This window comes from Eufriesea mexicana, unplaced genomic scaffold (genome assembly GCF_001483705.2).
Source record: "Eufriesea mexicana isolate 0111107269 unplaced genomic scaffold, ASM148370v2 scaffold4744748336, whole genome shotgun sequence".
Classification (NCBI taxonomy): Eukaryota; Metazoa; Arthropoda; class Insecta; order Hymenoptera; family Apidae; genus Eufriesea; species Eufriesea mexicana.
Window position 1 is genome coordinate 239,981 of NW_016907909.1, and position 25,987 is coordinate 265,967.

The following is a 25,987-nucleotide window of genomic DNA, read 5'->3' on the forward strand; positions in this document are numbered from 1 at the left end:
GGCACCGGGGACAAAGAATTGTAGACTTTGCTCTTCTTTCGTTTCGCCATTAGCGGTTCAGTGTCTGACGATGTTGTCTTTTGTGCTCTGGGTGCACTGCGAAATTCATTAATTAGGCCACGAGTAACGTTGGTAAATACGAGTGGAAGAAAAAGAATTAATGAGTCGCAGGATTTATTGACTTCGGGGATTTGTCGCAGGATATCATTTCGTGGAATGATTTTTACGTAACGCTATAAATTTTCATTTGCCTGCTTCAATTTGGCGCGCGTTTATCTCTGTCTCTTTTATTACCGGTTACTACGCCATTTTCTGATAATTAAACGCGTTTATTTATTTATTGGAAGATCAAAATAATTGTCTTGCTTCCTCTGCAAGATATAAAATGTTGGAATTTAAATCGATTTTTCTGCAAATTCATCGCGTAGAATTAAAAATTTGAGTAGAATTGAAAATTCCATCCGGAGGATATTCGAACATCTTTGCCAGGTGCATGCAGAGTGCATAGGGTGCAAAAATGCAATTACCAGCGCTTTCCGGATCAGGATGTTCTCCGATGAGACTATTACTGGTCATTTCCCGGCCGGAACAAATGATCCTAAACACGTTAAGCCCCGTTTCACTTGTTCCAATAGGAGAATTCAATCCCTGAAAATCGAATTTTTGCTTGATCTCTGCGAATCACTATTTCGCATTTCGTGACCAATTAAACGATTGTAAATTAGGATTTAAATCCTATGCGATGGTTGGATATAAATCAGACATGTCCTCGAATCTAGCGCGAACTTTGTTTTTAGCTGTATATTTATTCCCAGCAAATTCACGAATCTCTCGAAATATTGGCGGAGTTAATGTCAACGAAAACTACATCTTCTCTGTCAATATTAAGCTCCTTAATTCGTTATGGCACAGAAATCCGAATTAGTCCCATCAATTGTCAACACAAATTATATTCTCTGTCTTCGATTTTAAATTTCTCATAAATTCACGAATTCTCCAAATTATTTACAAATTCTTCAAATTATTATAAAGATAATATTATTACAGATCGTACTTGGAATTCCTCTTGTATAAATTCGAATTGTCGAATGATTGCCGAATGATTCTTAATGTATATGATGTAGAATTAGATTAACCCTATCTGAACGCTGTCAACTCAACTCGCTGAACTTTGATGATAGACGCCCCTTTTTCTAGGTGTGTGTATATATTATTACAGGTCACACTTAGAAATCCTCTTCTATAAGTTCGATCACTGGATTGCTGAATGATTTTTAATGTACACGACGTGGAATTAGATTAATCTTATCTGAACGCTGTCAACTTTACTCGCTTAACTTTGGTGGTAGACGCCCCTTTTTCTAGGTGTGTGTGTGTATATATATTGTTACAGATTGCACTTAGAACTTCTCTTCTATGAGTTCGATCGTTGGATTGTCGAAAGATTCCAAAATGTACACGAATAAATGTAGAATTAGATCAATCCTATCTAAACGCTGTCAACTCAACTCGCTGAAGTTCGGCAGAAGACGCTCCTTTTTATAGTAATCATAATATAGTAATCAGATTGTTTTCTATCCGAACATTCTAGTAGTTGCTGGATTACTATACTGGAAATTGGAAGTCTTCACCCACATATTCTGGAAGGTGCTGGATTAGGTTAGGTTAGGTTGGGTTACTAGGCCGAGTACAGGGTGAATATGAGAAACTCGTAACAATATCTTCCCTGTCGAGTACCGCAACCCTTTAATTAAGGGACTGAAATATATATCAATCTGACCAGTTATCTACCATACCTGACATAATCCAAACACGCATCCTGTTACCCATCGAGCAAGAAGGGAAAGTGTCACGATCTATATTAGGCGTGAAGCTCAACGAAGCTTCGCGGTCTAGGGAGTAACCGTGAACAAGTGAGCATCTATGGGTTGGATTTCATCTCGCACGAACGACTTCCGGGATCGGTTGGACCCATGTCAGTGACTGGATATTAGGCCAGCGTCGCAAACACTGATCGGTTCGGGTGACACTGGCGTGCAGGCGCATATAAAGGAGATATCCGATTAATATGGCATAAATATCGTTTGAAGGAACGCGACGATGTCGCGACGGTATGAAAAGGTCGGGAGTTAGCAGGATGCGCCGCTTAATGCATGACAAAATGAGTTTACATTCGCGACGAGGATAGCGTATGGTTGAATCGTTTGGCGGGTACCGAGGGACCGAGTGAGAGATCAGACAGAAGAGAAGGAAGAGTACCACTGCTAGAGGTTCGACTGCATAGGAAACTTGGAACGAAGCCAAAGGCAATATGCATTAGCCATCGCGTATTTTGAAATTCAAGCCAAAGCAGATTAAATCCTATCCCTGGTCCCCTCTTCGGCCCATGTTGGGCCTCGTCCCCACGACTCTTCCTTCAACCGTGCTGTCCTACTGTCCTGTTTGCGGATACATAATGAACACCGGCCCTGTGGTACCTCGATGTCTGAACTTTTATAGCGTTTCGATTGCCGCACTAATCGATATGCGGTCACCCAAATCTCTGCTGTAGAGGCTCCGGAATTTCGTTCTGCTTTGGCTACTAATCGTCCAGTGCCACGGTGTTTCCTCGTGTTCCCGTCGTGTCGTGTGGTCAACGAAAACTGTAATCTTCCCGGCCAATGTTACTACTCTTTATTTCCACTGCCTCCTCTACTCTCACTCGTATTCCTTTTACCCTGTCTCTCCCTTTTCCGCTCTTTTCCGCGAAAGTGGAAGCTCGAAATTGTATATTTATTAGGTGTTCGTCGATCGAATTTCTATACGCAAAGAATCCTTTGTTAAAATATATCCTTGAGAACCGGAGTGCAACCGGGTTGTTCCTTTCTATTCGTAGATATCGTCGAGGGAACAAAGCAAAATTAGCGTGAAAAGAAATTGCCAATTTACTCAGTGTTTCCAGTGAAGAGTTCCTCCTTCGTCCTAACCTCTTCGCAGCGAATATTTCGCTCCTCTCGGAAATAACGAAAAGATCAGCTTCGTCACTTCCGTCATTTTCGTCCTCCAATAACGTTGTAGTAGGAATTAAATACTAAAATAAATTGTAAGGATGAGTGGGTTAACAAAATCTATAAGACTAAGTTCCTCTTCTACGCCGCAGAGGCTGAAAATAAAGTTTATAATATATATTACTAAAATAAATTCTACATCCTTGCGATGTGGGGGGCGATCCCTTTGTTAGTGGTGGATGAAATTTAATAACAATGAGAACAATTATTTATTTAATTGCAAAGATTATCAAACACAAATGTTACGTTAAAATATAATTAATTTATCACAATTACATGCTGACACGTCTTCTCACTATTAAAACTCAATTGCAACTAACGTATGCCAAATCACTCTACTTTTTTCTCTCTTCTTTCATACATTACATTGACATACACGATTCAGGCAACACCTCAATCATTACACGCATACTCGTTTATCCTAATAACCTGAATTCATTAGATATTTCCATCCCATGCATACTTGTTCCACTCATTCCAATACATATATTCTGATAACCCTCCTATAACACTGTAGATAGGTTCCTAGAAAATGCCGTGTTATGTGAAACCGTATTGTATGAGACCCAGAGCCAGTACAAAAAGGGGGGTTACATTTCGAAAACTTACTAAGAACAAATTTGTTCTTTAATTCTACATAAATAACTTAATTTTTATTGAAAATATAAACGTGTGTACAACACGAAATAAAGAAATGAACAAAAATATTATTTCAATTTAACGCAACTTTAATTTAATAAATTTCTTCGTCGTCACTGCTCATGTAGAAGTATAGTGTTGTATAAAGGATTTTGCCATTTTCTTATCGTGTTGGGGCGAAACCGTGTTATAGGATGCCGTGTTGTAGAAGGGTTCCCGCAATTTATGAATCGTGCCATAATGAAACCGTGTTGTAGGAGAGCTACCTGTACTTAAAAGTCTATGTAACCATTACCACAGATCCCTTCCCCTGCGTTTTGTCTTTTTTCTCCCGTTTTCTGGAGACGTCTCTTGACCTGCGTGACCCTAAACAGACAGGCCAGTTCTAACCATTCGTCTATTTAATAAACATCTATACAGTTTTTCCACCGTTTTCACTGACTACAATTTCTTTGCATTATAACCTCTTAATACTGGTGCACTTTTTCCTCTCATTTCTCCATTTCGGAAAAATTGTTCTCGTTGGAAAGTCGACCGATTTTCTTATTGGTATTTAAAAACATCCTTTTGAGGCTCGCGTTGGGAACATTGGAGCACGTCTAATTCTCGCGCGTCCTAATTCGGCCTAGTTTTATGTCGGGTCCTTAGACTCGCCATAAATCCCTTGACCCGTTTCATCGCATCCCCGGCCTGCCGTAAATTGTCCACCATCAAACGTCTGACAACGCGTGCCGAACTGTAAATAGCATTTAGTCACACGGGAGGGACGTGGATGTCTAGATGCACTTCAATTACCGTTTTCAGTGGAATGCGGCCAACCAGATCGAAAGGAAAGAGGCCAGGTTTCGACCGCATCGGGCACGGGATATTGAGGCCTAAATCAGTTTGGCTAGGCACGGCCGCATGACTTTCCAGTAATTAGGTATTGAGAGATCGTTTCCAGGACGTTGGACGATATATCGGTAGTTTGGTGGCGGAAAGTGCGATTCGGCAGCGTACAATCCCGAATGCTGCCCCTACCTATCCCAGCCTCGTCCCTTTCCACGCGACGAAGATTAAGTGGTTTTCAGGCCTGTGAGCGTGAACAGTGCTGGAGATATCGTAGATACAATCGAGCAGGTGGAATTCATTCGTGGACGCGATAGATACGTACGAATCCGGATAAATTATAGCACGCGGCTGATCCAAGAATGCCATCCACACGGACGACGCGTGTCTCCCGTTGGCTTTTGCCTACTCTATCCGCTCCCGTTTTCCAGTGCTTGCGTCTCGTGTGAAACGGATGATCGATCTATCCGCTTAAATTAAATAACCCACCGGCCGTGCTGCGCAAAATTTGTTCCGAGTGAACGCGAACGCTTAATTGGTCTCTCCTTTAACGAACATTCAGGAATGTCGGCTAATTTATGCAGCCGCGATTGGATCCAAATTGCTTTCGAATTATATCGAAAACCGAAAATTCCTCCCGAAAATTCAATTCGACCTCCCGTTTTAAAGAGGAAATTGCATTTTGAACGTACACCGATTGGTTAATAAATCTCCGTTCTCGACGTCGCGTTTAATCCATTTGTCCGAAACGTTTTATATATATTATCGAAAGACGGGAATAATACGGTGGATCCGTCGGCGAGGCTATGAAAAGACTCGTTTTCGCATGGACGCGTAACAGGAAACGATACCGGCTACAGGTATTTAAACAGATATGGGAAACGTATTGTTTTGCACGGATTGGCGGTAGTCGTTGAACGGCAAGTCGGAAAATACGGTCATCTGGGTGCAATTTCAGAAGCGACCGCGAGTCGTGTATAGCCGCAAAAGCTACAGATCGATCAGTGATAGTGTGCATAATATTTCGGGCTATCGATGTTTCCGGCTATCCGGATCAGCGAACCCCGTGTCTCGAGTCATCTATCAATTTTCGCGATAATACTTTCAACACTCCGGGCTCCGCTCCTTTCAGCTTATTCCACTCGAGAGAGTTGCAACAGCTTGTCCGTAAACTTTATACCTCTCAAACTGTGATACATCTCTTCCGAAACGATCCTCGGTCCGGACAGCTCGTAAATGTAAGCAAAACGCGTAACATTATCGGCTACTATCGAGAAAGATCTCCGAACCTAGTTCCCGACGAGAGCAGACGAGACGGATCGAAAGGCTTCCGTCACTAAAGGGCTTAGCAATAAGACACGAGAGGAGAGTAGTTTGGCTGAAGGTACAAAGCGATTTTTCACTTCGAACGACGGGAAAATCTCGGCTGATACGACGAATCCGGGAACATTTTCGAGAACTATCTGGCAGCAGTGGCTTTGCCAAATGTCGTGCAATAATGGAGTTATATCTGCAAAGCCAGTTGCACCGGGGAGTTTCGGATCGACAATGGTGTCTTGGTCCAAACAGCTATTTAATTCACAATGATGTTCTACAACGGCGCAGATCTTCCGGGAGAAATGGCGAATCTGCCGGAATGACTTTTAAACGTCAAAAGCGTCGGTGAGAGAACAGGTCGAATGTTCAACCCGCTGCACACGGCGTTCCTCGGATTTGCCATACTCGGGCAGCTTACTTTAAATCTACCTTTCGCTTTGCCATTTACCGCAAAATTTCTTCCTTTCTCCGTAACGAGATTTTATTGATAACTCCGTGTCAAACGTAACTGCTGTCAACGTATGGAACAATCCCAACGTCTTTTCTTAATTATAAATCGATTCCTTTGATATAATATTTTACTGTTTGATAAACGTATTAACTTTCTTCCGTGAATTTTACTTTCGTTTGTTAACACGTTGAGCCCAGCGTTTTTGACAGCGTCAAGTGTCAAAGTTAAGAAATAAATGTAGTAATTTTAATGATATTTATTGAAACACTACAAACACAAATATGGTTTGTTTTTACACGTATTGCAAAACGTGATGACTGTTTTGGTCAAATTTCTGGCTATCTTGCGTCTGAATAAAGTTGAATTTTTATCGTAACATCGGAAATGACAGCAATATTGGCAACGGGATCGACATGTTAATCGTTCCACGAATTTTTCTCTCCGCTTCGACCAAATTCGAAACGGTAGCATGGAAATAATCCTCAAAATGAATTTCAAAATCCGAATTCCTTATAGCAAAGGAATACTTGGTTTTCAAGTATGAAAACAACCCTCAAAATTAATTTTAAAATCTAAATTCCTTATTTTAAGGGAATACGTAGTATTCAAGCATGGAAACAACGCTTAATATTAATTTCAAAATCCGAATTCCTTATAGCAAGGGAATACTTGGTATTCAAGTATGCAAATAACCCTCAAAATTAATTTCAAAATCCGAATTCCTTATAACAAGGGAATACATGGTTTTCAAGTATGGAAACAACCCTTACAATGGGTTTTAAAATCCGAATTCTTTATAGCAAGGGAATACTTAGATTTCAAATATGGAAACAACCTTCAAAATGGGTTTGAAAATCCGAATTCTTTATAGCAAGGAAATACTTAGATTTCAAATATGGAAACTACCCTCAAAATAGATTTCAAAATCCGAATTCCTTATATGAAGGGAATACTTGGTTTTCAGCCGTGCCATTTCGTTGTCGCGAACGACGGTATTTGGGTATCATTGGATGGATCCGTTCCTCGTTTATTTTCCGTAGCAGTTCATTCATGCGAAATGAACGAGAGTAAATGCGATTCACCGGTGGCTCTCGCGTAAACTGCACTCGTTTCCACTTAATCTTCTTTCGTTCACGAGCCCAGGCGTCTCTTTTTGGCGATCGCGAAGCTCGTGGATAATGCCTCGATACAAAGAGCCCAATCGTGAACCCCATACGACGTCGCCCTTTTTCACATACGTACCTGTAACCCCGATCACGAACGTGCCCCTCTTGCGTTTCTGTTTTCCGGCTTCTCTCTGTGTACCACGAATTCACCGGGCCATGGAGTGCCGTTGGAAAGAGTTTGAAGGCCGATGAACCGAAACTATTTACCTGGTCGGACTTGGCTCGTACAAATACGAGTGGCCCTGGTATGCAGTCGTGCATTCTACGTGTATATGCATCGAGCGATGCCTGTCGATCTGTCGACCATAGGATGCTGGCACGGACAGTCGTGACGAACTTTATGAAATGAATTTTCTTCCTTCCCTTTTTCCTTTTTTTCTTCTTTCTTTTCCACCGCGCCATTCCCTTTTTTCCCCTTTCAAGAGGCGGAGGCATCGAACGTATCGAGTCGAACTCTATCGAGGCGACATCGTAGCCGCATGAAATCGCGGTAAATTGTTAATGTTCTCTAATGTATGCCAATATCATTTGCGGCATTTTATCGACGACGTTCGGTTAAAAATGAAAACGAAGACGAAGGTTCCATCGATCGACGCCACTGACCTAATAATTGAAACATTAGCTACCGGGAGAGCACGTTTCGAGGGTTTCGCGAAGGGTAGGCTCGAGGAGAAACTGTTTGTGGCAACTGTCCGGAAAAATAGGGGAATTAAAGGATTGGAAAATTAATTGGTGGATTTTGCGTCGACTTCCTTATTTATTAACCTTCTGCCTTGGTTCGACGTCGAGATGGGGTGTCGGGTCGAAATTGATCTTAACGAGTCCGAGACGGTAAGAGGTGCTTCGCACCTCTGACTCTGCAAACGAGATTCTCTTCGTTCGTACAGCTATTGTCCCCACGTAGACAGCCGTTTGACACAAACCCCGTCATAATCGCGCCGATAGCACGTCGACCAAGTCCTAAACATATACGAGACGATCCACAAGGCTGATCTACCCGAAACAGCCGGATTCGTCACGGATGAACCGGCCAATAGCTTGAGAAACTGGCTACTAAAATTACGAATCACTTCTCCGCCAAACAGACCGGTACTTACACCTGCTTCTCCCTGTTCCCTACCAGGAACAAGTGTCACGACTAACACGAGCAAGGTTTAAACGTAAATCGATACTAATTCATCGCGCGGTCGGCTCGCATAAATACCGTCGCGTCAGGCTGCACACACATTATCATCCACGGCCGTAGCTCGGAGGGTTCCGATGGGAATTTAATTTTCGTCGTCAAAGGGGTCGGCCGCTTATGCGAATTTAGCATGCGACAGAAAGAAACGTGCTGGCGCACAGAGAGTGCAGTGTGGTGTGAAAGCGAGAAGGATGGGGGTCGAGGAAGGGTGGTGGTCGCGTTGGTGGGTGTGGCAAGGCGGCAGGGTGAGTACGAGGTGGTACAGAGGGTGGATTCAAAAAGAATGAAATAACGGATTGGGTTGCGGCCAACTGGCCGGCTTCCAACCAATCCTTAGTCGCCTGGATGCGGGAGTATATTATGTATACCATTCACCCGCCTTATATCCGTACCCCGTGGAATCGTCCCGATGCATCCCATTCAAAATCATATTTCCCTGTGTGCTGGCTCCCTTGCACACAGAGATGGTAGAAACAATAATTGAGAAGGTCCGCAGGTTCTTCGGGTTGGAGTTTCGAGATGTTCATTAACGATACTCGAGCGATTCTCGACGGGTCATCCGGAGCCGGGGCGCGAATTTTCCGTGCGAGTTCCTCGCAATTACGAGGATAAATAGAGGCAGGGATGCTGGCGTATTTTTTGGACGCACCACGGCTGTCGAGGAACCCTCTTTCGGGATCAACGGAGAATGGGGTGGGCCACCAAAGTGGAGCGATTAAGTTTAGGGGTGCTATTTATCGAGGCAGTATGCAGGCAGGGGTTAATTGTCACGCTGGAAACGGAGGTCGTAGGTAAACTTGGAGACTCCTACTTTTGATCCGTTACTTCGTGCGTATATGATTCGATGTATCGAGAGTGATAAATTATCAGACGTTTCGTTTGTAATTGATACTTATTTTAGGAATCGAATCTAATTGAAAATTGGGAAAGTTGAAGCCTCAGAAGAAGATAGAAATCAGAATAGATCTGTTAAATAATTGTGTATGTGGACCAGAGTGGAGTGATTAAGTTTGGGGGTGCTACTTATCGAGGCAGTTTGCAGGCAAGGGTTAATTGTCACGCTGAAAACGTAAGGCGTAGGTAAACTTGGAGACTTGTATCTTTTAATCCATTATTTCGTGCATATATGATTCGATGTATCGACAGTGATAAATTATCAAACGTTTCGTTAGTAATTAATAATTACTTTAGGAATCGAATCTAATTGATAATTGGGAAAGCTGAAGTCTAGAAAGAAGATAAAAATCAGAATACATCTGTTAAATAATTGCGTGTGTATGTGATACGTTACTAGTAATTTTCCTGCTGCTTCCAAAGCTTTGGTTTCCCTATCCCTGTGTCTTTCACCAGCTTTTCCTGCCAATTGCAGTGCAAGCTGCTCTCTCTTTGGAGTTTCCCATTCTAAATGTTGGTCTTTGACTGGTTCTGAATAAAGGTGTGTCTCCACCACCTAATCTAAATGGTGTACCTCCTATCTCGACACATGTCATTAAAGGACTGACGCATCCTCTGGGTCTTGGACTAGCAGTTGCTATTCCAAGCAGTTTGCTATAAACACTGCAGTAGTTACTATAAAACTAAATCCATTTATTTTAAGTGTTGGATTTCTTACAACTTCAGTCACCGATTTTTTCACTAATTCATTAACAGTTTCTTTACTTTATTTTTCATTGAATAGATTAATAGACTTAGTCTCGTATTTTCATACACAAACGCAAGATTGCATGATCGATATAAAATTATTTATTTATTCGATCAATGTAATCGTATCGTAATCAATAAATAATCTCATCGTCGTTCATTTATGATAACCTTCACATTTATTTTTCGATATTTTACTGAAAATAATTTTACTCTATTATACTATAAACCAAATATTTGTTTCATACCACTTTCGGAATTACTTTTCGGATCTATTTGGCGAATTTATATTTAGCGAGCCGGTGCATTTCACAAAGGTAAATTAATTTTATCGAAGCAGCAGAATGAAAGGATAAAGAAGAAGACAGCAGTTTTAGAGTGCACGTATTCATTTATTTCTGAAGGATAGACATCTCCGTGAACTGATTTCATTGAAGCGCGAGCACCCGCTCTTCGAACTACCCTAATTAACTTGGCAGCCGGTTCTATGCATCAAACACCGATATACTTTCGGCATCGCAGAAACAACTTATTGAAATCCATTTGAACGAAATGCTAGGTCTGGGCATAGAATGCAGAAAGATAGCGAGTGAGCAATCTATCTTTTCTCTGACTTTCCGATAATTCCCGATTTGCAGCTACTGTGGTTAAATGAAGCAAGCTGAAAAGGAGAAGGAGATCAAACCTGCAAGTTAGATGGTTCTCAGTTCAATGCTTACCGCTTCTCTCTAACGATTGCTTTGGTTTGAAGTTTTAAATTACCCCCCGGGTAAAGCGGTGAATAGAATTTGCGAATATTCGCACACGGTTCTCCGACAAGAATTACGCTCGCATTAAACGGGCATGTAATCAATTAAACGTTATAAAAATTATATTTGCGTATTACGTCCGTATTTCGACGATTGTTTTAATTACAAAAAGCAGTTTGCAAATTACAAGCAACTCGATGACGATATTTCCAATTTCCATAATTTTCAAAAATAAATATAAACCAAAATTTTATATCGTATAATAACTCTTCGAATAACAATTTCGAAAACATTTCTCTCGTTCTATGAAAAATCGACTTTCACGAAATTACGGATGCTGTTACGTTTTATGCATTATAGATTAAATGACAGAAGAAAAGGAATATAAGAAAACGAAGCGATTATGATAAGAAAAAGCTTAGATGGAAGCTTGAAAAAGCCGTTTGTCGATAGATCAACGTCATAGTTCGCTTCATGGTTCCATCGATTCCCGTTCCTGGAAGCTGAAACATTCATCAGCCAAGGATGTCCAGGAAACGTAACGCGACGAACTAATGTCGAATTTCACGCGAAATTCTATTACGATATTATTATAAACGAATCTTAATGAAACGTAACTTATGGCAGGTCGATTAATTGAAAGGAAACTACAGAGGTGCTTTCTGCAATTTTCTATAATTAAGTAGTCCTGCAGAGACTGTGCTCCCAGCTGGAACAACAGCAATTTATCGCATGACAGCGGATATTTGACAGCGAAATCGGGGACACCGTGTGACAAAATTAAATATACTCAATACGTGAAATTAAACATACATAACTGAACACGCACAATTTGTCAAATTTTATTGCCTTAACGAATTCGAATTTTACCTGATTTGCTCGCGAAATTTAAACTTCAATCTCCCTTTGTCGTCTGGAAAACGGAGTCGCGATATATATCTTGGAATATCAATTGGAGTACATGTTTCTCTGGTGTACTGGAATTTCGAAATAATTGTTTACCCGCGAATTCCCTCGCATGAGAATATTCGGTATTAATCGTAGCAATTGACTAATCAAATTTCTTTGCTATTTTCAATATTTACGAGCTCCAGGGAGCTTTCGGTTGATCGCGAAATTCCGGACTAATTTTTACGTGGAAGGAGGAATAAGATTGGTCTTTATTCTCCGTGTCACAATATTTTGTTCCTTGCTTCCGATAATGTTTGTTACTCCGGAGATAGGATTTAAATCGCACGTGTGCGTGTGTGAGAAATAAATCGGGCACCTAGCTTGGCAATTAAGACTCACGATTATAAAGCAGACGTTTCAGAATTGGTGAAATTCTGACCGCAAATGGAGGGATAAGTAGGCAAGGAGATTTATTAATTTATAATATCTGATGGACAAGGATGTAAAAGGTAATGCGATTCGCTTTGAATATTTTAATGCATAGCTCGTGTCACGAAAATTCTTTAGGGAGGATGTGTCATTATTTCGGTAATTAACTCATCCTCGACCCTTTTTCAACATCCGAGTACATACGAATGAATGTTCAGTGAGAACGAATAAAAATAATTCTTTCATTTTCGATAACGGAAATTGAGTGAACATTATTATTTACAATTCTCTGTAATTTTGCGAAGTTTGCAGAAATTTTCCTTGATCATACAAAAGCTTGGCTTACGAATTATCATTTTATCGTTTTACATTTCATAATTGAACGCGATTTTATAAAGAATCGCTGATATTATTATAAGTTTAAGGGGATTAAGAGGGAAACTCGGAATTCAGCGCGAAATGAAATGTATTGATTGCGAAACAGAACGAAATTGGTTACTAGACGCGGAATAATTCGATATTTTAATTTTCAGATACACCTGTCACGTGAACAAAGGATCGTTAGTAACAAAAGAGTTCGAATAGGCCTGCTTCTCGTGTCTTGCTTTTAATTTACGAAAAAGGCATCGGGACGTATCAAAAATTATGTTTATACGAAATCATGCGCCAATCTCTTCGTTCTATTCAAACTCCCATTCTTCATATTTCCAGTTTCAATTAACGCGAAATTTTTAATTGAAATAAATTGCACGACGTACTATCACCAACAGGAAGCTTTTTAATTTGTACAGGAATTTGTTGATTATCCCTCGCACACAATGTTAAAACTCCTAATCCAATCGGGATACGAGAGACTACCTTTCGCTTTTCGATTTTTAACATATTTTAATTTTAATATATTAGGCGAAGTAAAAAGAAATACTGAAATATTCAGATGGTGGCCAACATTGTTAACTTACTTCGTTTTTCATTATATTAGGTATAGTAAAAAGAAATCAATTATTTTTGCATGAAATTGAATGCAAAAATAATGGATTTCTTTTACTTCACCTAATATAATATATTATTTAACATACCTATTATTTTAATATATATAATAGATTTTAATTATAACGATGCGAGTGTTCTTATAATATTGCCTCAAAACGAGGTATCTGAGGAATAGATCTGACGTTGATTTAAAAATCAGCGATGGGTTGCTGAGTATTCCAAATTTCTCGAAATTCAGGAAATTGGAAGCTTTGCTCCTTCGTGATTCAAAATTCTCAATTAAAAATTTTTGTAATATCTCTTGAAATCCTCGAAACTACTGTTAAAATCCTAGAAATTTTATTCCTATGAAATCGAAGAATACGAAAAATGGAGACATACTAAATTCAGATTGACGTGGACCATTGGTATTTTTAAATAATTGTTAATATTCCGAGTTGCATATTTTTCTGTAACGCAAAAGTTCCGTCGAGATACAGATCGTCGAAGCCAAATTCTTCGAAAAATTCTTACGAAATAAAATCAGCATTTGGTTGCTCGAGTTTCGAAGATCCAAAGTTTCGGAGATGTCGGAAGTTTCGAAATCGCACGAACTCCCGTACTCGAGTTTCGAGAGTTCAAAGATTACGTCCCAAATGCACCCCTGTTAAAGACCAATCGAACCCCGATTAACGTTAACGATTGTTCGTTACAGCGCGGACGAAGGGTTCGACGGCACTTACCCGACGAACGTCGTCGTGAAGAACAATGGGACCTGCTTATACGTACCGCCCGGCATATTCAAAAGCACTTGCAAGATAGACATTACCTGGTTTCCCTTTGATGATCAGCGCTGCGAGATGAAATTCGGCTCCTGGACGTACGACGGCTTTCAGGTATGAAGACAGAGTAGTAAATGGGTCGGTTCGGATCCGTTTCTTCGTCGTTTCCCGTTTACTCTGCGTTTAAAAATTCCTTCTAGTCGACATGCCCCAGCCTTCTTAGCCGGTTTACCCTCGAAAGGGCAGTCGATTTAATGAAAATTAAATATCGTGTCTCTGCGAGTTTCAATTTCGAACTGAACGATGCTCGTTGTCACTTGGATTGCTTAGGTGAACGTGCTTCTATTAGGTTAGGAGCGTTTGGTCACTTGCCATATAATATCGAAGATTATAATTTTCATTGAATAGTATTCCTCGTAAAAGAAATCTTAAGCTCTTGGTTCCTTCCCTTCTAACATAGCGTCGCACTTGTATCAGAAATTATAATTTCACTTGAGTAGTTTTTCTCGTGAATGAAATCTTAAGCCCTCGGTCCCTTCCTTTTTAACATCGCCTCGCACTTGTATCAAAAATTATAATTTCGATTTAATAGTTTTCCTCGTGAATGAAACCTTAAGTTCTCGGTCCCTTGCCTATTAACAAATTGTCGCACTTGTATTAAAAATTATAATTTTGATAAAATAATATTCCTCGTGAATGAAATCTTAAACTCTCGGTCCCTTCGCTTCTAACATCGCGTCGTACTTGTATCAAAAATTATAATTTTGATTTAATAGTTTTCCTCGTGAATGAATTTTATGATCTCGATCCCTTCCCTTTTAACATAGCGTCGCACTTGTATCAAAAATTATATTTTCCATCGAATAGTATTTCTTGCGAATAAAATCTTAAGTTCTAGGTCCCTTTCCTTCTAACATCATGTCGTATTTGTACTAAAAATTATAATTTCAATTAAATATTGTAATTCAATTAAATAGCCTCACGAATGAAATGTAACGTTGCTTTCGTTAGAAACGAAATTTGTTTTGCAACGATTCATTATGGAAATTGTATAAAATCAAAGAATTCTTTTATCGTAATGAGCCTTACCAGTGGAATCTAACACGCGAAGTTATTTTCGTCAGGAACGAACTCGGAGATGTAACCACCTGCTACGTGAAACAAATGGGGTTAAAGAATTGAATTGCACCTTTTGTAGAAGATTCCGCTTAATTCTATAGACCGTTAATTCCGTTAAAGTGTCCGAGCAGTATCGTCCTTTTAGCCCAGCCAGATGTAAATGCAGCAATGCTTCCGGAAAACATTATTTCGAAGGGACTGCTGAAAATTCGTGAATTGTGGAAGGTGCATTTCGGGTAACAATAAATGCGACAGTCTGCAGAGAATTCGCAGTAATGCAGTTTCTCGCTGGCTGTTTCAGTTGGTTAATACAATGGCTGGATGGACTATATCCAAATATCTTCGACGTAATACTTTCGCGTTGATTGCTGCAAATTGAGAAGCTACAAATCGAGAATTTTTATTAGTTTCTAACTTGCTCCTTAATCGGCCATTTTCGTGCAAATACTTCAAATTTTAATCACTCCTGTTGATTTTAATAATTCTTTCCAAGCAAATATTAAATCTCGCGCTGGAACACATTTTTGTATTTTATTTAACACTGGTGTGGGTGATTACAGCTCTCAGTATTAACTAACGCAATAAAATCTAATAAATTTTTGTTTCGTATATTTACAATTATCATCCGACCCAAAATAATTATTTTACCGTGAAAATAGAGAAAATGAGGAAACTCGTTTTAATAATTAAATATTCCACAATTTTTTACCACGAAATATATTTTTGTAACTTGTATAAATATGATTTCGTCGACGAGTATATTGTATAAATACAACTTCCTAACCTTTTTATGAAATAATCAAAGTGACAATCGGTTTGAGAACTCTTGTGAACCTCGTCCGGATTGCTGAAACGCGAAACACAATAAGGGATGAAATGTTTGCTATTGCTGTAGTTCTGCAAAACGTCTGAAACGCCCGACCTGTCTTCCTTCATTTGTCGTCTGTGATCATTCTGAATAATTAAAATTGAGGATGCGAATTACACGGTGCGACGGAATTCGAGAATGCTTGAGGGTTCATTAAGGAGGACAATAAGCAGGACGAAGTAGTAAGGGGTAGGTGCGAGGGGAAGGAAAGTGGAATATACGACGCTCCTCTGGGTTATATACATTCGATTTGATGTACACACCCCGAGATACCTAACATAGCTTATCGATCATTATCGAAATTAGCTTCAAGTAGCGCAATTTCTTATTCATTCGCGAATGATTTTAATCGCGTCATTCTTAAAACAATTTTAATACCAATTTAATATCAATATATACATAATACATGTATAATATATAACATTGATATTAACACTAGAACTGTCAGCCTATAACGTTTACCCAGATATAGTTAAAATATTTTAGCATTGGTTGGTAAATAATTCTAGCGTTAAAATTAATTATTAACATATGCATTATATATCGTGGTATATAAAACGTATAAAAATAATTTTATTACCTTCTTCCTTCTCATTAAATACGCCATTTTTATCTCATTCCTCCTGAACGTATGAAAATAATTTTAACCCTAGAACTGTCAGCCTATAACGTTTACATAGATATAGTTAAAATATTTTAGCATTGGTTGGTAAATAATTCTAGCGTTACAATTAATTATTAACATATGTATTATACATCGTAGTACGTATAAAAATAATTTTAACACTAGTACTGGCAGCCTATAACGTTTATCTAGATACAGTTAAAATATTTTAGCATTGGTTGGCAAATAATTCTAGCGTTAAAATGAATTAATAACATATGCATTCCATATCGTGGTACGTATAAAAATAATTTTATTACCTTCGTCCTTTTCATTAAATACGCCATTCTTATCGACCAAATTCGAAACGGTAGCATGGAAATAATCCTCAAAATGAATTTCAAAATCCGAATTCCTTATAGCAAAGGAATACTTGGTTTTCAAGTATGAAAACAACCCTCAAAATTAATTTTAAAATCTAAATTCCTTATTTTAAGGGAATACGTAGTATTCAAGCATGGAAACAACGCTTAATATTAATTTCAAAATCCGAATTCCTTATAGCAAGGGAATACTTGGTATTCAAGTATGCAAATAACCCTCAAAATTAATTTCAAAATCCGAATTCCTTATAACAAGGGAATACATGGTTTTCAAGTATGGAAACAACCCTTACAATGGGTTTTAAAATCCGAATTCTTTATAGCAAGGGAATACTTAGATTTCAAATATGGAAACAACCTTCAAAATGGGTTTGAAAATCCGAATTCTTTATAGCAAGGAAATACTTAGATTTCAAATATGGAAACTACCCTCAAAATAGATTTCAAAATCCGAATTCCTTATATGAAGGGAATACTTGGTTTTCAGCCGTGCCATTTCGTTGTCGCGAACGACGGTATTTGGGTATCATTGGATGGATCCGTTCCTCGTTTATTTTCCGTAGCAGTTCATTCATGCGAAATGAACGAGAGTAAATGCGATTCACCGGTGGCTCTCGCGTAAACTGCACTCGTTTCCACTTAATCTTCTTTCGTTCACGAGCCCAGGCGTCTCTTTTTGGCGATCGCGAAGCTCGTGGATAATGCCTCGATACAAAGAGCCCAATCGTGAACCCCATACGACGTCGCCCTTTTTCACATACGTACCTGTAACCCCGATCACGAACGTGCCCCTCTTGCGTTTCTGTTTTCCGGCTTCTCTCTGTGTACCACGAATTCACCGGGCCATGGAGTGCCGTTGGAAAGAGTTTGAAGGCCGATGAACCGAAACTATTTACCTGGTCGGACTTGGCTCGTACAAATACGAGTGGCCCTGGTATGCAGTCGTGCATTCTACGTGTATATGCATCGAGCGATGCCTGTCGATCTGTCGACCATAGGATGCTGGCACGGACAGTCGTGACGAACTTTATGAAATGAATTTTCTTCCTTCCCTTTTTCCTTTTTTTCTTCTTTCTTTTCCACCGCGCCATTCCCTTTTTTCCCCTTTCAAGAGGCGGAGGCATCGAACGTATCGAGTCGAACTCTATCGAGGCGACATCGTAGCCGCATGAAATCGCGGTAAATTGTTAATGTTCTCTAATGTATGCCAATATCATTTGCGGCATTTTATCGACGACGTTCGGTTAAAAATGAAAACGAAGACGAAGGTTCCATCGATCGACGCCACTGACCTAATAATTGAAACATTAGCTACCGGGAGAGCACGTTTCGAGGGTTTCGCGAAGGGTAGGCTCGAGGAGAAACTGTTTGTGGCAACTGTCCGGAAAAATAGGGGAATTAAAGGATTGGAAAATTAATTGGTGGATTTTGCGTCGACTTCCTTATTTATTAACCTTCTGCCTTGGTTCGACGTCGAGATGGGGTGTCGGGTCGAAATTGATCTTAACGAGTCCGAGACGGTAAGAGGTGCTTCGCACCTCTGACTCTGCAAACGAGATTCTCTTCGTTCGTACAGCTATTGTCCCCACGTAGACAGCCGTTTGACACAAACCCCGTCATAATCGCGCCGATAGCACGTCGACCAAGTCCTAAACATATACGAGACGATCCACAAGGCTGATCTACCCGAAACAGCCGGATTCGTCACGGATGAACCGGCCAATAGCTTGAGAAACTGGCTACTAAAATTACGAATCACTTCTCCGCCAAACAGACCGGTACTTACACCTGCTTCTCCCTGTTCCCTACCAGGAACAAGTGTCACGACTAACACGAGCAAGGTTTAAACGTAAATCGATACTAATTCATCGCGCGGTCGGCTCGCATAAATACCGTCGCGTCAGGCTGCACACACATTATCATCCACGGCCGTAGCTCGGAGGGTTCCGATGGGAATTTAATTTTCGTCGTCAAAGGGGTCGGCCGCTTATGCGAATTTAGCATGCGACAGAAAGAAACGTGCTGGCGCACAGAGAGTGCAGTGTGGTGTGAAAGCGAGAAGGATGGGGGTCGAGGAAGGGTGGTGGTCGCGTTGGTGGGTGTGGCAAGGCGGCAGGGTGAGTACGAGGTGGTACAGAGGGTGGATTCAAAAAGAATGAAATAACGGATTGGGTTGCGGCCAACTGGCCGGCTTCCAACCAATCCTTAGTCGCCTGGATGCGGGAGTATATTATGTATACCATTCACCCGCCTTATATCCGTACCCCGTGGAATCGTCCCGATGCATCCCATTCAAAATCATATTTCCCTGTGTGCTGGCTCCCTTGCACACAGAGATGGTAGAAACAATAATTGAGAAGGTCCGCAGGTTCTTCGGGTTGGAGTTTCGAGATGTTCATTAACGATACTCGAGCGATTCTCGACGGGTCATCCGGAGCCGGGGCGCGAATTTTCCGTGCGAGTTCCTCGCAATTACGAGGATAAATAGAGGCAGGGATGCTGGCGTATTTTTTGGACGCACCACGGCTGTCGAGGAACCCTCTTTCGGGATCAACGGAGAATGGGGTGGGCCACCAAAGTGGAGCGATTAAGTTTAGGGGTGCTATTTATCGAGGCAGTATGCAGGCAGGGGTTAATTGTCACGCTGGAAACGGAGGTCGTAGGTAAACTTGGAGACTCCTACTTTTGATCCGTTACTTCGTGCGTATATGATTCGATGTATCGAGAGTGATAAATTATCAGACGTTTCGTTTGTAATTGATACTTATTTTAGGAATCGAATCTAATTGAAAATTGGGAAAGTTGAAGCCTCAGAAGAAGATAGAAATCAGAATAGATCTGTTAAATAATTGTGTATGTGGACCAGAGTGGAGTGATTAAGTTTGGGGGTGCTACTTATCGAGGCAGTTTGCAGGCAAGGGTTAATTGTCACGCTGAAAACGTAAGGCGTAGGTAAACTTGGAGACTTGTATCTTTTAATCCATTATTTCGTGCATATATGATTCGATGTATCGACAGTGATAAATTATCAAACGTTTCGTTAGTAATTAATAATTACTTTAGGAATCGAATCTAATTGATAATTGGGAAAGCTGAAGTCTAGAAAGAAGATAAAAATCAGAATACATCTGTTAAATAATTGCGTGTGTATGTGATACGTTACTAGTAATTTTCCTGCTGCTTCCAAAGCTTTGGTTTCCCTATCCCTGTGTCTTTCACCAGCTTTTCCTGCCAATTGCAGTGCAAGCTGCTCTCTCTTTGGAGTTTCCCATTCTAAATGTTGGTCTTTGACTGGTTCTGAATAAAGGTGTGTCTCCACCACCTAATCTAAATGGTGTACCTCCTATCTCGACACATGTCATTAAAGGACTGACGCATCCTCTGGGTCTTGGACTAGCAGTTGCTATTCCAAGCAGTTTGCTATAAACACTGCAGTAGTTACTATAAAACTAAATCCATTTATTTTAAGTGTTGGATTTCTTACAACTTCAGTCACCGATTTTTTCACTAATTCATTAACAGTTTCTTTACTTTATTTTTCATTGAATAGATTAATAGACTTAGTCTCGTATTTTCATACACAAACGCAAGATTGCATGATCGATATAAAATTATTTATTTATTCGATCAATGTAATCGTATCGTAATCAATAAATAATCTCATCGTCGTTCATTTATGATAACCTTCACATTTATTTTTCGATATTTTACTGAAAATAATTTTACTCTATTATACTATAAACCAAATATTTGTTTCATACCACTTTCGGAATTACTTTTCGGATCTATTTGGCGAATTTATATTTAGCGAGCCGGTGCATTTCACAAAGGTAAATTAATTTTATCGAAGCAGCAGAATGAAAGGATAAAGAAGAAGACAGCAGTTTTAGAGTGCACGTATTCATTTATTTCTGAAGGATAGACATCTCCGTGAACTGATTTCATTGAAGCGCGAGCACCCGCTCTTCGAACTACCCTAATTAACTTGGCAGCCGGTTCTATGCATCAAACACCGATATACTTTCGGCATCGCAGAAACAACTTATTGAAATCCATTTGAACGAAATGCTAGGTCTGGGCATAGAATGCAGAAAGATAGCGAGTGAGCAATCTATCTTTTCTCTGACTTTCCGATAATTCCCGATTTGCAGCTACTGTGGTTAAATGAAGCAAGCTGAAAAGGAGAAGGAGATCAAACCTGCAAGTTAGATGGTTCTCAGTTCAATGCTTACCGCTTCTCTCTAACGATTGCTTTGGTTTGAAGTTTTAAATTACCCCCCGGGTAAAGCGGTGAATAGAATTTGCGAATATTCGCACACGGTTCTCCGACAAGAATTACGCTCGCATTAAACGGGCATGTAATCAATTAAACGTTATAAAAATTATATTTGCGTATTACGTCCGTATTTCGACGATTGTTTTAATTACAAAAAGCAGTTTGCAAATTACAAGCAACTCGATGACGATATTTCCAATTTCCATAATTTTCAAAAATAAATATAAACCAAAATTTTATATCGTATAATAACTCTTCGAATAACAATTTCGAAAACATTTCTCTCGTTCTATGAAAAATCGACTTTCACGAAATTACGGATGCTGTTACGTTTTATGCATTATAGATTAAATGACAGAAGAAAAGGAATATAAGAAAACGAAGCGATTATGATAAGAAAAAGCTTAGATGGAAGCTTGAAAAAGCCGTTTGTCGATAGATCAACGTCATAGTTCGCTTCATGGTTCCATCGATTCCCGTTCCTGGAAGCTGAAACATTCATCAGCCAAGGATGTCCAGGAAACGTAACGCGACGAACTAATGTCGAATTTCACGCGAAATTCTATTACGATATTATTATAAACGAATCTTAATGAAACGTAACTTATGGCAGGTCGATTAATTGAAAGGAAACTACAGAGGTGCTTTCTGCAATTTTCTATAATTAAGTAGTCCTGCAGAGACTGTGCTCCCAGCTGGAACAACAGCAATTTATCGCATGACAGCGGATATTTGACAGCGAAATCGGGGACACCGTGTGACAAAATTAAATATACTCAATACGTGAAATTAAACATACATAACTGAACACGCACAATTTGTCAAATTTTATTGCCTTAACGAATTCGAATTTTACCTGATTTGCTCGCGAAATTTAAACTTCAATCTCCCTTTGTCGTCTGGAAAACGGAGTCGCGATATATATCTTGGAATATCAATTGGAGTACATGTTTCTCTGGTGTACTGGAATTTCGAAATAATTGTTTACCCGCGAATTCCCTCGCATGAGAATATTCGGTATTAATCGTAGCAATTGACTAATCAAATTTCTTTGCTATTTTCAATATTTACGAGCTCCAGGGAGCTTTCGGTTGATCGCGAAATTCCGGACTAATTTTTACGTGGAAGGAGGAATAAGATTGGTCTTTATTCTCCGTGTCACAATATTTTGTTCCTTGCTTCCGATAATGTTTGTTACTCCGGAGATAGGATTTAAATCGCACGTGTGCGTGTGTGAGAAATAAATCGGGCACCTAGCTTGGCAATTAAGACTCACGATTATAAAGCAGACGTTTCAGAATTGGTGAAATTCTGACCGCAAATGGAGGGATAAGTAGGCAAGGAGATTTATTAATTTATAATATCTGATGGACAAGGATGTAAAAGGTAATGCGATTCGCTTTGAATATTTTAATGCATAGCTCGTGTCACGAAAATTCTTTAGGGAGGATGTGTCATTATTTCGGTAATTAACTCATCCTCGACCCTTTTTCAACATCCGAGTACATACGAATGAATGTTCAGTGAGAACGAATAAAAATAATTCTTTCATTTTCGATAACGGAAATTGAGTGAACATTATTATTTACAATTCTCTGTAATTTTGCGAAGTTTGCAGAAATTTTCCTTGATCAATAACCATTAGGAATTATTAGAGCAGAAAATCGGTGTCCACCTTATTTCCATAGTATCACCCTAAATTGCACTTGCCGCGATGGAAACTGTTGCGCACTGCGGTCACAATAACTTCCACCTAATCGATGGTAATAAATTTTCAACAGTTGGACCTGCAACTGCAAGACGAGTCCGGTGGTGACATCAGCAGTTTCATCACTAACGGCGAGTGGGATCTGTTAGGTGAGTTTTTACAACCCTTATCGGGGGTTCGTCCCGTCACACGGCCGACTTGCTCGCCGTGAAAGCGCTTCCAGGACGATTAGCAATTCTAAAATCCCAGGCAAGTTCTAGGACACAAAGGATCCAGCGATCAATCGTTTCATAGGTCGACACCAGCTGCGTCTTACCACCGGCGTGCTTTATCTAATCCAGATTTTCATCAGAGCTACGCGTGCTTCTAACGTTTCCGGGATTACCCGACTGAAAATTAATTTCGACGTCCGTGCGCTACATGAAATCTAATTATTTCGATCACCATGGAACGTGGATAAATCTTTTGTATGCACAGAGGACGGTGCACCTTCTGGACCAGACCAACCCCGAGTTATTTTCCGGACACGAGGTCATCGTAGACTTTTCGATGCGTTTCAGGATTCTCGGAAATTTCAATTTGAAATTCGCGTGAAAACGGATCGCGTGATCGAAAGTTCCGAAAACGTTTTCAATGACTAATGATCGAACGGGGTTATTCGATAATGAATCCTTTGCCCAGCTGCTCGTGGAATTATTTAGTTTCATACTGCGTGATATCGTCCAATGTTTGTCTCCAATGGACAGTTTACCTTCTTACTTTTCCGCGAATTGCATATTCCATGCTCGTTAATTTTCGATAATTGTCAAACGATAGGTCCATGTTCAGACTCGCTAGGAACACCTGGTTCGTTTCCATTGCGAATATGAACTCGTTTCTATGATTTTGTATAAATATCCTTCGACTCTTTGCAACAGATAATTTGCATGGAATATTTTTGATATTTTGATTTTATTATGTATTTATATATATTTGTTTATATACAGAGTGGGTCATCTCATATTGCCATCTAGATATACGTCGTTATTATTATGCATAGCGAAATATGTTTCAGATGAAGTTGAATGGTTTATTAATTGTTACTATTATTTTTATTTTATTATTAATGGTCATTAATATTTTTTTAAATCAGCCGATGCTTCTCATATTTTTGACAAAAAAATATTAACCTATTTATGTTAAAAAATCATTAGTCTAAATCACTTCTCCGCCAAACAGACCGGTACTTACACCTGCTTCTCCCTGTTCCCTACCAGGAACAAGTGTCACGACTAACACGAGCAAGGTTTAAACGTAAATCGATACTAATTCATCGCGCGGTCGGCTCGCATAAATACCGTCGCGTCAGGCTGCACACACATTATCATCCACGGCCGTAGCTCGGAGGGTTCCGATGGGAATTTAATTTTCGTCGTCAAAGGGGTCGGCCGCTTATGCGAATTTAGCATGCGACAGAAAGAAACGTGCTGGCGCACAGAGAGTGCAGTGTGGTGTGAAAGCGAGAAGGATGGGGGTCGAGGAAGGGTGGTGGTCGCGTTGGTGGGTGTGGCAAGGCGGCAGGGTGAGTACGAGGTGGTACAGAGGGTGGATTCAAAAAGAATGAAATAACGGATTGGGTTGCGGCCAACTGGCCGGCTTCCAACCAATCCTTAGTCGCCTGGATGCGGGAGTATATTATGTATACCATTCACCCGCCTTATATCCGTACCCCGTGGAATCGTCCCGATGCATCCCATTCAAAATCATATTTCCCTGTGTGCTGGCTCCCTTGCACACAGAGATGGTAGAAACAATAATTGAGAAGGTCCGCAGGTTCTTCGGGTTGGAGTTTCGAGATGTTCATTAACGATACTCGAGCGATTCTCGACGGGTCATCCGGAGCCGGGGCGCGAATTTTCCGTGCGAGTTCCTCGCAATTACGAGGATAAATAGAGGCAGGGATGCTGGCGTATTTTTTGGACGCACCGCGGCTGTCGAGGAACCCTCTTTCGGGATCAACGGAGAATGGGGTGGGCCACCAAAGTGGAGCGATTAAGTTTAGGGGTGCTATTTATCGAGGCAGTATGCAGGCAGGGGTTAATTGTCACGCTGGAAACGGAGGTCGTAGGTAAACTTGGAGACTCCTACTTTTGATCCGTTACTTCGTGCGTATATGATTCGATGTATCGAGAGTGATAAATTATCAGACGTTTCGTTTGTAATTGATACTTATTTTAGGAATCGAATCTAATTGAAAATTGGGAAAGTTGAAGCCTCAGAAGAAGATAGAAATCAGAATAGATCTGTTAAATAATTGTGTATGTGGACCAGAGTGGAGTGATTAAGTTTGGGGGTGCTACTTATCGAGGCAGTTTGCAGGCAAGGGTTAATTGTCACGCTGAAAACCTAAGGCATAGGTAAACTTGGAGACTTGTATCTTTTAATCCATTATTTCGTGCATATATGATTCGATGTATCGACAGTGATAAATTATCAAACGTTTCGTTAGTAATTAATAATTACTTTAGGAATCGAATCTAATTGATAATTGGGAAAGCTGAAGTCTAGAAAGAAGATAAAAATCAGAATACATCTGTTAAATAATTGCGTGTGTATGTGATACGTTACTAGTAATTTTCCTGCTGCTTCCAAAGCTTTGGTTTCCCTATCCCTGTGTCTTTCACCAGCTTTTCCTGCCAATTGCAGTGCAAGCTGCTCTCTCTTTGGAGTTTCCCATTCTAAATGTTGGTCTTTGACTGGTTCTGAATAAAGGTGTGTCTCCACCACCTAATCTAAATGGTGTACCTCCTATCTCGACACATGTCATTAAAGGACTGACGCATCCTCTGGGTCTTGGACTAGCAGTTGCTATTCCAAGCAGTTTGCTATAAACACTGCAGTAGTTACTATAAAACTAAATCCATTTATTTTAAGTGTTGGATTTCTTACAACTTCAGT

General features: G+C 40.0%; 1 protein-coding gene across 1 annotated transcript in view; it reads left to right on the forward strand.

Moving 5' to 3' along the window:
* nAChRa7 (nicotinic acetylcholine receptor alpha7 subunit) overlaps window positions 1-25,987 on the forward strand; it is a 271,960-nt gene that overhangs the window by 222,650 nt on the left and 23,323 nt on the right. The window contains exons 5-6 of the mRNA XM_017911599.1: window positions 14,026-14,206; window positions 23,124-23,199. Coding sequence (XP_017767088.1) covers window positions 14,026-14,206; window positions 23,124-23,199 — 257 coding nt within the window. The remainder of the gene's footprint in view (window positions 1-14,025; window positions 14,207-23,123; window positions 23,200-25,987) is intronic.